Source organism: Rattus rattus, chromosome 2 (assembly GCF_011064425.1).
Source record: "Rattus rattus isolate New Zealand chromosome 2, Rrattus_CSIRO_v1, whole genome shotgun sequence".
Taxonomy (NCBI): Eukaryota; Metazoa; Chordata; class Mammalia; order Rodentia; family Muridae; genus Rattus; species Rattus rattus.
Window position 1 is genome coordinate 193,495,702 of NC_046155.1, and position 13,640 is coordinate 193,509,341.

Here is a 13,640-nt window from a genome sequence, read left to right on the forward strand (position 1 = left end):
TATATATGAGTTTCCTCATGAATTCTTGGGGTTAGTGACCTGTGCCTTATGAGTAAACCCAGATAAAGGCCATGGTGAGGTGAGGTACATGCCCACTTCAACCAGACCCCTCACTGAAAATAATGGTGCGAGCAAAGTAGAGTGTTAAGGACACAAGGACTTGGGGACACTCTGACGGGCAGCAAGCAATGGCTGTGTCTCTTGTTTTTGTTGTTTTGCACAGACAGAAAATGAGCATCACCTTGAGTTCTATACCCGGGTGTGTGGCCTGCTCAGCCAGCCCCCAGCTCTGTGGGTGAGCACAGTACCGTAGTCATGCAGGGCTGCAGGCTTTCCTCTTACGACTGGATCTCTCTCTCTTTTCTTTTGGGGCAGGTTCTCACATAGCCGCGGCTAGCTCTGAGCTCCTGGCTCTCCACCTTCCAACTATGGAAGCCCCACTACACACAGTCTGAATTTATAAACTGCTCTGGATATAGAAAAATAGTGAATTTGATTTTTATCTGGTCCATGATGAATCAGTCATTTGTAAAACACTTCTGGAGTATTTACCATGAATCTGTAGCAGATTCCAGAGAATTCTACAGCTGCCTGGGAAAAAGAGGTCTAAGGGTCTAGTACAGATGAGGGCATTGAGCTGTGACTCTGCCACAGGAGTTGCTGGCAGTCAGGAACTGTAGCTCTCTCTGACAAACTACAGAGTCCTAGGAAGGGACTGCACTACAGGCTTAGCTTTTCCTCTGTGAGAGAAGTCAGAACCAAATACAACATCCAGAGCTGAACGGCACCCAAAGGCCTGCCTCCAGCACCCCGCCCTCACTCAGACTCACCTGCGCCAGGCCTCCGATCTCTTTGACGCAGACATAGAGTCGGAACAGGTCCAGGGGCTTCTTGCCCACTGCCGGCAGACTGGACACGGGGGAGCCCCTCTCCTCCATGAACGTCAGGTAGCGGTCGACCCACAGCTTCCTCTCCGGCTCAGCCCCCAGCTCATACACTTTTGTGATCTTCTCCCCAGTGGTGGAAGAGGAGCTGGACTTCTAGTGTCAGGAGGAGATGGTGGTGGGCACGAGGGGCAGGGATGGGGTGGAAGGGAGAAGGGCCAGAGAAGGGCAGTGAGTTGGCGAGCATAAGAAAATACATTTAAAACTGCTGCTATCACATATCAGCAACACAGGCTAGAGTTCAGGCACAAGCTCTGCGTTTTCCTAAGTGACATACTGCGACTTTAAATTAAAGGACCCAGACTCTTAATTTAATACCTAAAGCAACTAAGCTGAAATAGGCATGTTGAGAGAAGTGCTGAATCTGGGAGACCAGACTCCATTGACGTCTTGTGTGATTTGGAAGCCCAGAGTGTGCTCCTAGCAGCCCAGAGAACAGATGCCTGAGGTCAAACTTCTCATGCCTGATGTCGGAGTTCCCATCACCAAGAAATACATTCCTACTTTTTTTCCTCAAAATAAAAATGATTAAACATGTCCTTATGAAAACACAGGTATCTACTTGGTGCTTGCTGCAGAGTGGGGCGGGCAGGGGGAAGGAGGAAAACCACAGACAGGAGACAGGTGTGTCTCCAAGTTGGTGGGGTTTGGAGCCACTGGGGAGCTAAGGCTGTGTCAAGAGACAGCCAGCTCTCCCTACATAAAGTTTATAGCTTCTCAGCGTGAAGAATGGTACGTGGTGCCCCCGTACCATTGCCTACCATTCTGGAAGCCACACTCCAGGCTTGGCAAGTAGCAATTTCCTATTTCTGGCTATTTTCTGAAGCCATTCTGCCTGGAGTGTTAATCCCTCAGATCACTGAGGCATAGAATATGTTTACATAAAATATATAAACATGGGTGACCTGAGCCCAGGGGTGTAAGTCTGTTCTCCCAGCTACTTGGAAGCTGAGGCAGGAGGATCACAAGTTTGAGGCCAGACTGGACAGTTTACTGAGTCCCTGTCTCAAATTAAAAGAAGATAAAGCAGGGAAAGGGGGTGTGGGGGGGGGAGAACCTAGTGCTAGTGTCCAGCAAGGTCTAAGTCCAGTCCCCAGTCCTGAAGGGAGGGTGGGGAGGTGACACGGTTAGAATGGTAGGGAAAGCTTTTAAGGGTTAACTTCAGAGTTGAACTTAAACTTCAAGTCCTTTAGAAATTACTTTAGATAAGAATTTACTTAAGGTGTTTGTGTACAGATGACCACTGAGTCCAAAAGTAGGGTATGGATGACCTGGAACTGGTGTTATAGGCAGTTGTGAGCCATACGACCTGGGCCGTAGCTACTGGGAGTAGAAACTGGGTCCTTGGCAAGTACAGCATCTAAGTCGTCTCTCCAGCTCAAACATGACAGTTCTTGTCCCTCTTCCCTTTTCCCAAAGCATTTCACATAGCAGAAGCATGTAGGTGCCCGTGCTAACCCAGGAGGCCTGCTGGCTAATCTACACCCAGCTCAGTTTTCCCCAGCTTGGGCCGGAATGCTCCTCTGCAGTGCTGTCTACAGTGCTGATGACTGCTCTCCCACCTATGAGCCAGGCTCGTTGATTCTGCTTCCACTCAGCACAGCACCCTTCACACTAATGGTCTTAGACGTGTTCTATCAATGCTTGCACGGAGTAAAAAAAATGCATGAAAGTTCTGACTGTGCTCAGGTTAAGAATTAACAGACTCATTATCTTCTGCACAGGACAAAAGAGCGAGGTGTGACACAAACATGGTGACCACAGGAGACTACAGCTGAGAGAGCAACAGTGGACTTCTCCCTGGCCCAAGGCTTGCTGGTGAGCCAACTGCTGTCCTAACGAGAGAGGAGCAGAGAAATGGAGCCCAACAGAGAGCATGTGTGCTTACTGCTGCCATGAAACACGTCTCTCTTGTTCCTAGACACGAGCTGCTGGGACCCTCTGAGGAGGTTTTTTCTCTTAGATCTACTTTTATTTCATATGTATGTATATCACATGAGACAAGTGCCATGGAGCTCAGAAGGTGTTGGAGCCTCTGGAACTGGAGTTACAATGGTTGAGCCACCACTGGGTCCTGGGGACTAAACCTGGGTCCTTCGCAAGAGCAGCCAGTGCTCTAACCACTCTGAGCCATCTCTCTAGTCCCCACTTGAGGACCTCCAACAGTGGGAAAGGCCTTCTGGAGGCCCAGGGACTTTTGCAGTTGTCTAAGAGCCACTTGGACCTGCTTCTGTGCTGTGAACACTATATCCCAGGTTCTAAAACCACTGGGGAGGGGGAAAACTTACAGCAAGATATTCTTATGGTACCACAAACGTTTTCCTTGCATACAGTTTAATTAAGCTAAACGCACATTTCCTCAAGTCTCTGAGGCAGAGTTCCATTTCTGCAGTCTTTACCATATGCTTGGTTCTATGTATATGTGTGTGGATGAATGTTTATTTATATTTTAGAATGTTTCCTAACAAAGCAGTGTTGGTCCACAGCGCACTGTCAAGGCAGCCATAGCAGCTTTGCCTGGCTCAGGCTGCTGCTAGGGAAGCATTACTGGGGACAGCATTAAGAGCAATTTTGAGCACATAATGACGTGGTATCTCAGAAGGAGGAGTTATTCAGATACTCCTGAACTTGGATGCCCGTGGCGATCCGAGGCAACGATGGCACGAGGCCCCGTGTCCTCCCCACTTCAGCCCCTTTCTGAAGAGCTAACTCATTCGGAAAGGAGCACACGGCAGAGCATACAGCAAGAGTCTGGCATTTTCTATGCAACAAACACAGCTTCTCCTGCCCCTGTTTAGCACTGGAGCCAGGGGTTTGCTATAAATTCTTAACACAAAACAATTGATGGTCTACAAAGAGATAATATATGTGGTAAGATTTTTTTAAAAGAGAAAATCACTACATTTTAAGTATAATTATCAGAAAATAGGGTCAATACTTTAGTTTGCTTTTCTATTACATTTAAATACGATTGAGAAAAAAAAAAAACATTTTGGAGGTAGGGTCTTGCTATGTAGCCCAGGCTGGAACCTTCCTGCTTCACCTCCCTAGTCTGGGATTATTGGCTTGTACCATGGCATTTGGCTAGAAAGTAGAATTCTGCACAAGCCATGTTGGATAAGGGACTGAGTGGAAGTTTAAACCCAGCAGACTTTAGTCACCAGTAGTTCCTTCACAGTCTATTAGTGGTCTTCATGTGCAGGGATCACTCTCAATTGTTATCTTAAGTTTTAAAGATTATCCTTTTCCACCACTGAGCTGATTTGCAAATATATTTAAATTCTTCCCATTCGTTTAGAATTACTAATTCATATGCGTTTTCCTGTTCTAAAGAAAAAGGGAGAGAGACAGAAAAGGAAAAAATATACACTATTGCCTGCCTTCTGAGACTCAAAGCAAACAGCACAACAATATGTAAAAACAAGAGGTCTGTGCTCTCTCTTTCCTGGGGTTGGTTGGAGGTGGTTCACTTCTCCTTCTGGGTATCTCAAAGTCAGAACCCATCTGTAGGGAAGAGGAGCACCCACAACACCCTTGCTGGCTCTGAAAAGGAAAATGGTGGTTACAGCTGAGTGTCCTTAACGTCTACTCCAGCCCCCAGCTCTTCAGCGCGCTGGGCTCTGTCTGTCTCACTCAGTGAGTGGGTGATGGACAGCAGCCTTCTTCTGGGTTTTGACCAGATTGGCAGATCCTGCTCAGCCAGGGGCTTTCCCCCTCCAACCTGTCCTGAGCTGGGCTCTTTAATACACTGTCTTACAGAAATCAGTGTTCTTAGATAAGTTTCTTGTCCACTAACTGCATGTTAGGTTTTTAAACAACCTTTAAAGATCTTTTGATTCCCTATGAGTGTATAGGAAAAAGATCACTGTAACACACTACTTATTTTTATTTTTATTGGTACAGTGTAAATTTTTAGAAGGAGTAAAGTCCAACTCGGTGACCAAAGAGCATTTCCTGGCATGCACACAGCGTTGCTGTCATTTATACAGCACACCTATTTCTAGACTGTTAGCATTTTGTGTGGAATGGGTCCTGTCTCTCCTAATGGCTCTTACACACACACACACACACACACACACACACACACACACACACACACACACACACACACACATTCTTAGTCTAAAAACTCACATGCACTAACATTTCCAAATCTCTGTTAATTTCAGACATACAGCGAGGCAGGGCTGTTGTTATGCTATGCTGTGCCCGCCTGCAGTATTTATTCATTTGGGGAGGCAGCTTTAGACTATGTTTTAGATGTAACAGCCCATGACAGAGTTAAACCGAGAGACAAGTGTGCCGTTTTCTCATGACCTCTATTAGTCCCCATCAATAGCAGCGGCTGGCTTTAGAGAAGCCTTCTATGGCTCGCAGCCCGCACTTCTGGAGGAGTCTGGGCCCCCAAAGCAGCAGCACACCTCCTTGTGGAGGTAGGCCTTTACCTCAGAGCAACTGCTGATAATGCCAGAAAGATCTATGCTACACATACATTTGTTTTGTTACTAATGTAATTACTTATTTAAAAGAAAGCTTTTTTATGGAGAAACAACTCAGAGTTTTACAAAGCAAACCACCAAACAATAAAACATAATTCAGTATCTGCCCTAAATCCCAAAATAACAAAGAGAGACAAACAACCAGGGCCACTTACAGGGCTTGATGGAGTCTTGGGCCAGCCTGGGCTGCTAATGCTATCACTCTCATCTCCGTGAAAGGAGGAGATGCTGGCAGAGCTGGGGGACATTGGGGAAGGGACTGGCAGGTTGCCTGGAGTTGGAGGCTGAGAAATACCCTGAGAGCTGTAGCTATCCTGTGGGAGAGGAAGAAAAATAAAACAACAAAGTTACGTCAAACTTTATTTAAAACAAAAGTTCATCCAGTTTAACCGACTAATTGTGTATGTGTGCATGTGTATCTCTCTATATATCACAACTTATATATAAAGACATGTACACACACAGCCCCCAAAGTACCAAAGCATTCTTAGCATGGCTGGTCACTGGTCACTGTGAGGGATGCTAGAAAGGCCACAAAGCCACCATGCGTACTCCAGCTTAATTGGAATACTAAGCATGGATTACCCATATGTAAGAGAGTGAAAGAAAGATAAAGCACCATCTCCCTTATTTATGAAATACGGTAGGGAAGCAAAATAATATGGATGTGGTTGCTGAGGTGGGTGGCCAAAACAAGAAGCTCCAAACTAAAGGCAGAGAAATGACTCCAAGGGTTCACACCAGGCAACAGAGAACCCTTGCTTCCCCAACGGGCACCTCTCAAGTAGGTTTTGTCCTCCCCTCCCCCATGGTGATTTAACACCGTAAGAACCAGTAACTTTGATATTCACATCACAGGGGATACGCAGTAGGATAGAAAAGACTGCACACATGTGCAGGGAGGACCATGGTGTGTGGGGAGGACCATGGCGTGCGGGGAGGACCGTGGTGTGCAGGGAGGAAGTACCTTTGACTTGCTCTCAGGCTGGGGCACACCTTCTTCTTTGCCATCTGCTTTAAGAGGCACGGACAGTTTGGACTCACTGGGAGACATCATATCTGTAAGACCCATAGATGCTAATGGAAAATAGGAGAAAGTCCGAGTTACACATGGGGTGTACCATGGCACCCCTGTTTACATGAGCTACTGAGTGAGGCACCAGCACCCAAGCTTCCCCTGAAGGAGAGAAAGGGGCAAAACAGACTAGTCAAACAATCAGAAGAGTCATGGGCTCCTGAAGCACACTGATGTATGAAAGAAAGGCTACACAGGGGGCGGGGCAGATTCTGTAGCTCAAGAGTCCCAGACGCTGGCTAGTTTATAATCGTTTTCTCTTTACCACAGCTTAAGCAGTAGTCATCAAGTCGACATGGGCGTCCTGTGCACTGCTTGCTCATGGGCTGGCAAGCAGCTTGCGTTTATCGGGGCTCTAGATGGTCTGGCCTTCTATTTCCTCAGTTCAAGGAATCTCTGTCCACAAAACCTTAGCTACTTCACATTGTCTAGTCTACAGCACAGGAGGAGCCGGATGAGGACTTAGGGAAAGGTTCCCATGACTTTACAGTGGGCTGCTGTCCCTTCAGCGGGCACAGAGCCTACAGTTACTAACCCTCCATAGGAGATGAAATAAATGCCCATAGCAGCTCCTGACACAACCTATACTTCCTATCTTCAGCTAAGAAATGCAGCCAGCTCCATCTAGGCCCTGTTAAAGTTTCAGACAACAATCGACTCATACATACTCACTGAAGACACCAAAAGACATGCTCCGAAGGCTTGATTTCTTTTTAAAAGAAGAATCCAACCATGGAGGGCAATCAGTGTAGTTACTGAGGGAACAGAGCTGAATTTCCATAGACCCCTAGAGAGCCATCTAGCTGCACATCCCTGCCCTAGAGGTACTGAGTGCATGTATAAAGAACAAGTGGAAACTGAGGCAGCGATCTGCACTCACTCCCTCCCTGTCAAGATGACAGAACTCTGAGGTTTCATAAGCAGGACCTGCTTCAGAGGCTGCCATGGCGAGTGTGGGCTCAGCCAGGCAGAGTACAGGAGCACAATGCCCTAGAAAGAAGGAAAAGCAAAGCAGCCTGAATCAGACCCTGCAGATCGCCCACTACAAACGATCACTGCACATATTCATGTATTACTAGGTTCTAGAAAATAATTAGTTTTAATTACAGCGGGGAGAGAAGGAGCGGGCTCTGGTGAGTTAGCTGGCAAGCTCCACGGTGCTAATTTGTTATTATCGTTAGCATCACTGCAGGTTGAGACCGTAGGTCCTGCCAAGCAAGCCTACCCTGCCACGTGCCCTGGAGTTGACATCGGTACTCGGTACCGTGCTCCGACCCTGTGCTGCTACAGGCACACTAGCTGGGTCTGTGGAGTCGGTTCGCAGCTCAGTCAGTCCTTAAAGGCACACGACACACACAAATCGTAATTGAGATGCTTTTCTCTTTTTTTTTGAAATTACTTTCATACTTAGACTTTAAGAACTGGAACAAAAAGCCTTTCAAGTGATGCAGCTGCAGAGAAAAATCTATTGGGATCAGCTAAAAATGTGTTATTTCTGTGAATGTGTGAAACCTCAAAAAAAAAAAGGCAGCTGAGCGGTAGATTCTGCGGCAGAGGCAGCCCTGTGCAGAGCAGCGGCTGCTTTCCTGCGGCTTCTCTCAGGGCCCGCCGAGGCAGGAGGCAGTGGCCTGGCTGAAGAGGGGAAAGCAGTGCAGTGCATGGACGTGTGGTGCCCTGGCTCTTCTGCAGAGAGGGAGGGGCCACATCACATGGCTTCTACCAAATCCTGCGCTCCAGAGGCCACACTGGACCGTGCTGCCAGCATTTGTAAGTTATGTCTGGATATCATTTTGGCAGTAAGAATAGTAATATGTTTTCACACATATTACATACTAATGCATTTCACACATTAATGCACACAAAAGTAATTTTAAGCAGAAAGAGCTAAGCCAATTGTATTACAATAATCAGCAGTAATTTGCACCGATTCCATAATCAGACTCAGAGGACTATAGGCATATGTGACATTTGAAAGTCCCCAAATTTCTTCCTTCTCTATTGTGTACTTTAACCTGGGCGTCCTGGACATGCAAATGCACATGCACTGCCCCACCATGGGGATGGGGATGGACTGACACAAAGTACAGCATAGGTTTTTTCTTTCATTATATGATCACACTGTCTTTCCTACTGTGGCTTTTCTTTTTCTTGAAATGTTTAGTTTTGACTTAGCCAAAATGTCAAAGGAATCACCATGCCGAGCCACATCTATCATCCCTCCAGGCAGTGCTCTCCGGGTCATGGTGTCTTCTGTCTTTCAGGGAAGAGACCACAGCATGGTCAGGACGCTTTACATCAAGGAACTGCTATCTCTCCAGTTCCCGGGGATGTAGGTGTGAAGTTCAGGCAGGCATGATGGCCAGGGACAGCCAGGGCTGTCTGGGCGATATAAGATGTAAACACACTCCACGCACAGGCTCTGGCTCCACCCCCGGAACTGAAGAACTAAATGACTCTTAAAGCACCAGGGGTCCAGGTTCTAAGGTTGCTAGATTAGATGCATTCCCAAGGACACACGGAACACAGGACCTAAGTGAAGCCTCCTCTCAGCTTCTTTCTTGGTTTGTTACAAAGTTGCAACCATTCCCAGAAGGCAGGGAAACACAATGCTCTGTTCCTTTCTTGGTAATATCCCACATTATAGAGACATTTTGTCATTCTGAAACACAGGAAAGCCTACACTGTCCATAAATTGATCATTAATATTTTTTGAAACACATTTTTTTTTGGCTCTCTCTGCAGCCTACACTATCTTAGAACAAACTATGTTGTCCAGGCTAGCCTCAACTCGCTGTGATCCTCCTGCACTTGCATCTCAAGCATCACCTGCATGAAGATTTGATATGTGGCAGATATGCAACCATACATACTGCATGGTTAACACAGCACAAGAGCTACATGAAGATCTCCAGGGAAACATCCTTCCTCACAGCATTGGCAAGAAGACCCTTTCTCTCACACAGCCTTCTCTGGGACTGTCAGTGAGCATGAGGAGTGAGGGTCAGTCTCTGAGCTGGCTCCTGGCCTACTCCAGGAGGGAGGTGAGCCCCTCCTCCAGCCAGGGTGAGCCCCAAGCATGGCACACTGATATACTTTGGTAAGACTTCATGCAAGTCTTCCAGCTTAAAAACACTTTCCGCCACGACTTACCAAGACCCTTACACCTTGCTTTCTTCCTCGTCCCTAGTTCATCTGCTTCCTTCCTTGTCTCGGGTTTGCCTACCTGTTTTTTTTTTTTCTTCCCCTTGAAGATGGGGCTGGGGGAGGTGACTGATAAGGAACCAGTGAGCAAAATATCACCTAGCTGTGGCTGTCACACCTGTCAAAATCATCTGAGGAGTTTATTAATGATGCAGCCTCCTGGACACTCCCTCGGAAGCAGCTCGGATCTGCAGCTGTGGCAGGCACTCCAGACACACTGCAGGAGGCAGTCCTTGGTAGTTCTGAGGAGTACAACTGACTTCCTTTTTTCAAATAGGGCTGCCAGAGCTGGCGCTCAGTGTCTAGGTAGGATAGTGATGGGGTGGGTCACTTTTGGGATTCGACTGGCTAGGTCTGCCTGTGGGGAGGTTTTACTACAGCAGTGACTGGGTGCTCCTCTGTCCTGCAGGGCAGCAGAGGGAAGCTGGTGCTTACAGAGTGACTTCTAGGAGGAGCACTTAGAGCTCCAGGTGGCAGGCTTTGTTGCCTTTGGAATGTACATGTGCGCTTGAAAGAGATGCCCTGTGTGCAGATGAGCACCAGGAAGGAGTATTATAGACGTAACACACAGGAAGGAGTGCTATAGATGTAACACACAGAAATGTTCCCATCATAGGTCAGGCCTGGTGGATGGGTAAACAGGTCTACCTACAACTTGTACTTACTAATTGTGTACTCACTTATTAAGTGATTCTAGCTTTTTAATCCAACTTGCTAAAAACAAACTTCGATCCCAAATGTGAAGAGACCATCAACATCCATGGAAGCCAACTGTTTCACTAGAGGGCAAGTCCCCTCTGCGTCCCACCCCGCATCCACTGGTGCTCTCGGAGAGAAACAGCCTCCCTCACATGCACACTGATTCTGGTTAAGGAATTACTCGCTCACGGAGGCCAGTGACAATGTCACCACGACACAGGAGTTTTTCAGTGCTATTTACCTTGTACTACACTACTGTTTGGCTCAGTGAAAGGAATGCTGGGATGCTAGGGATGTACAGGTACTGCTAATGGAATCTCAGAAAATGGCACTGCTGGCCCTGCCTGCATCTGTCGCCTTCCTTCCTTGGTAGGGTTCCTTGATGGAGGAATGCCTTGTGGCCACCTTTGGGATTTTGTCACAGAAGTGGACGTTACCATGAGCACTCTCACTGTGAGGGTAGCACAGAGCTCTGGGGGAGCAGCACAGCTGAGCTCCCACCATCCCTCTTCCTCTGAGAGTAATACACAACAGACTCATACAGACCTGCCACCAGACACAAACACTAGACAGGCAATCCTCCTCAGAGATGCTGAGGGATTACTTTCTGTCAGGTAGCATCCAACTTCATAACGTGGAAATAAAATCGCATAAATGTGGAGAACAAAACTTGATAAATGTTTAAATTATTAAAAATTCAATATTTTGAAATGTACAATGCCCTGAAAAATATACTCCCATGTTATACGGAAAGCTGTAAGGATAAATGGCCTCTCACTGAACAGATTGCCTCTGCATGAAGCAGCGAGTCGCTGAATTATCTGAATAATAAGATGCAGCCCTTTCTGTGAGTCCCCATAAAGCTAGGTTTTGCTTGAGAATACATACATCTTCTTATTCAGGGCTGTGGGCCATCTGTTTGTTATTAGTATTTTAGGGGCCCTGGGGTTTAAAGAAGAAAGGAAAAACGAGTATCGCTAACAGTAGATAGAAATTTATTCCAGTTTCCAAAGTAATTTTATCTCGGGAAGCTGGACAGAACTTAGGCCACCTCAACCCAGACCCTGTATGGCTGCATTTCAGGGTAGCAGTAGCTCCCAGTGCACAGGCTGCTGGATCTGCACACTGCATTTCCCTGAAGAACCCCACCTGCCCAACACCAGGAAGTGACACTTAGGTATTAGACCCTCTGTTTGATCCACACTCCAGTCTGTGTTTTTTCTAAACTTACAGAGGACTGATCAGGAAGGCCATTGTTAAATGAGGCCCTAGAAATGGGTGGCTCTGAGGCTCAGGCCTGGCCCCTCTGGCCTGTTGATAAGAGCTCTGGGAGCAGGGCGGCCCTCTCCAGGATACACAGACACAGAGAGCATGGGCCAAAGCTGTGTGAATGGAGAATGATGCCTGCAGGGAGCTGGGGCTCACAATGCTTCCTGACATGTCCCCAAAATTGGGAGGACTTGCCATACTTACATCAAGCCTGAGAGAAACAATGGATGAGTCCTACCAAAACGGGTGCTACCGGTCAGCAGAATCCCAGGTTCCCACTTCTGAGGGAACACTGGTCTCTGGGAAGCTCTGGGTTGGAGAAGTGTCCCAAGGCTTTACACAATGCTCACCACTGGATAGGGACCTGCAATGTACTAAGCAGGTCTGACTTTGTAAGAAGGCAAGAATGAAGAGTATGAAGGGCACGACGGAGGATTAACCACCGCCAGGACAGCTCTCCTTAGAGACAGCTGTAGGCAGCACTCAGAAGCTGCCGACTGCCACATACCTGGAAAGTGGCTGCCCTACACAGGAGAAAACGTCCTCCTGCTCAGCTCTGCAAGCCCTTCCTACTCATCACAGATCCCAGATGTTTACCTCTGCCACTGCCAAGTGACAGTTCCTGCTCTGGGACCCTTCAACCCTTTTTGTAACTCTCTTAATAATGAGAATGTAGAATGTGTAGTTCATTTTGTATCTAGAGACACTTGAAACATGTGGGCGCAGTATCCAAACAATGAAAAGATTTACATCAAGTATACTGTCATCTCAAATCACAAACTAAGCAAGTTTTCTGAAGCAGAACAGTAGATTTTTCCGTGTGCCCTGGGGACCCCGCCTTTTCAAGTCATTGGGGCACATTCACCATGTGCCTGAGACGAGGACTGGGGAAAACAGGGTGGCCCTCAAAAGCAGAGGCGCTGGTTACCTGTAGAGCTGTTCACCATGGTGGGTGTCATGCTGTAGGGCTGGGCCTGTGTGCCCATTAGGTTGGAATTATTGTTCATGGGCTGGCTGTAGGGAGAGCTGGAGGCCACGAGTCCACTCTGGTTCATGCCAGGAAAGCTGCCTTGCCTGCAGGGAGAGAGAAAAGGCACAATACACTGAACACCATGATGGCTAGACAGTGCCCTAGTACTCATCTCAAGATGCAGGGCAGGGCTGGTATTCTTCAGAGAGGCTTACCTCTACTGGAGGGTCAATACTCAATATGCAATTCACAGGGCCCACAAGTTAACATTCTTAATCATGTCAAGATAAACAGAAGCAGGGTAAGGGACTTGAAATAAAAACTGGAATTATAAAAGTAAGCCAAATCAATTTCTAATTTAAAAAAATGCTGTGTTTTTTTTTTTTCCTTTATCCCTTTTGGCACCAGGGATCAAATCTGGCTCACCCACCCTGATCTGATGCACTTCCTAGTCCAACACTCTAAGGCTGAGCTGGCCTCATGCTGCATGAAGATTTATTTTATGTGTGTGTGTGTGCATGAGTATGTGTGTTGTGTTGTGTGTGTTGTGTTGTGTGTGAGTGTGTGTGTGTGTGTGTGTGTGTGTGAGAGAGAGAGAGAGAGAGAGAGAGAGAGAGAATATGTGCCCATGGAGACTTGAGATGCTGGACTCTGTGGATTCTGAGTCACAGGTGGCTGTGAGCTCCCTGATTTGGATGTTAGGAGCTGAACTTGGGTCCTCTGCAAGAGCACCCTGTGCTCTTAACCACTGAGCCAGCTCTCCAGCTCTAATACTTAAAAGATCAGGCTACTCACACTGCTAATATCCTCACATCAAAACCAGAAATCAGAAAGGAAAAAAAGCCAATGAGCAGTGTTGAATGCTATTAAAACAATTCTTTGCCCGCCCCACATTTCCCGATAAAACAGATATGAGAGAAAGCCCTGCTTCCACCTCAGCCCTATTATTTAAGTGTTTAAATTGGGTCCTATAAAAACACTGC

At 47.1% G+C, this 13,640-nt stretch overlaps 1 protein-coding gene across 1 annotated transcript in view; it reads right to left on the minus strand.

Annotated features, from left to right (window-relative positions):
• Arid1b (AT-rich interaction domain 1B) overlaps nt 1-13,640 on the minus strand; it is a 345,497-nt gene that overhangs the window by 24,080 nt on the left and 307,777 nt on the right. Inside the window, 4 exon segments of the mRNA XM_032894759.1 lie at nt 831-1,040; nt 5,599-5,757; nt 6,411-6,520; nt 12,616-12,761. Coding sequence (XP_032750650.1) covers nt 831-1,040; nt 5,599-5,757; nt 6,411-6,520; nt 12,616-12,761 — 625 coding nt within the window.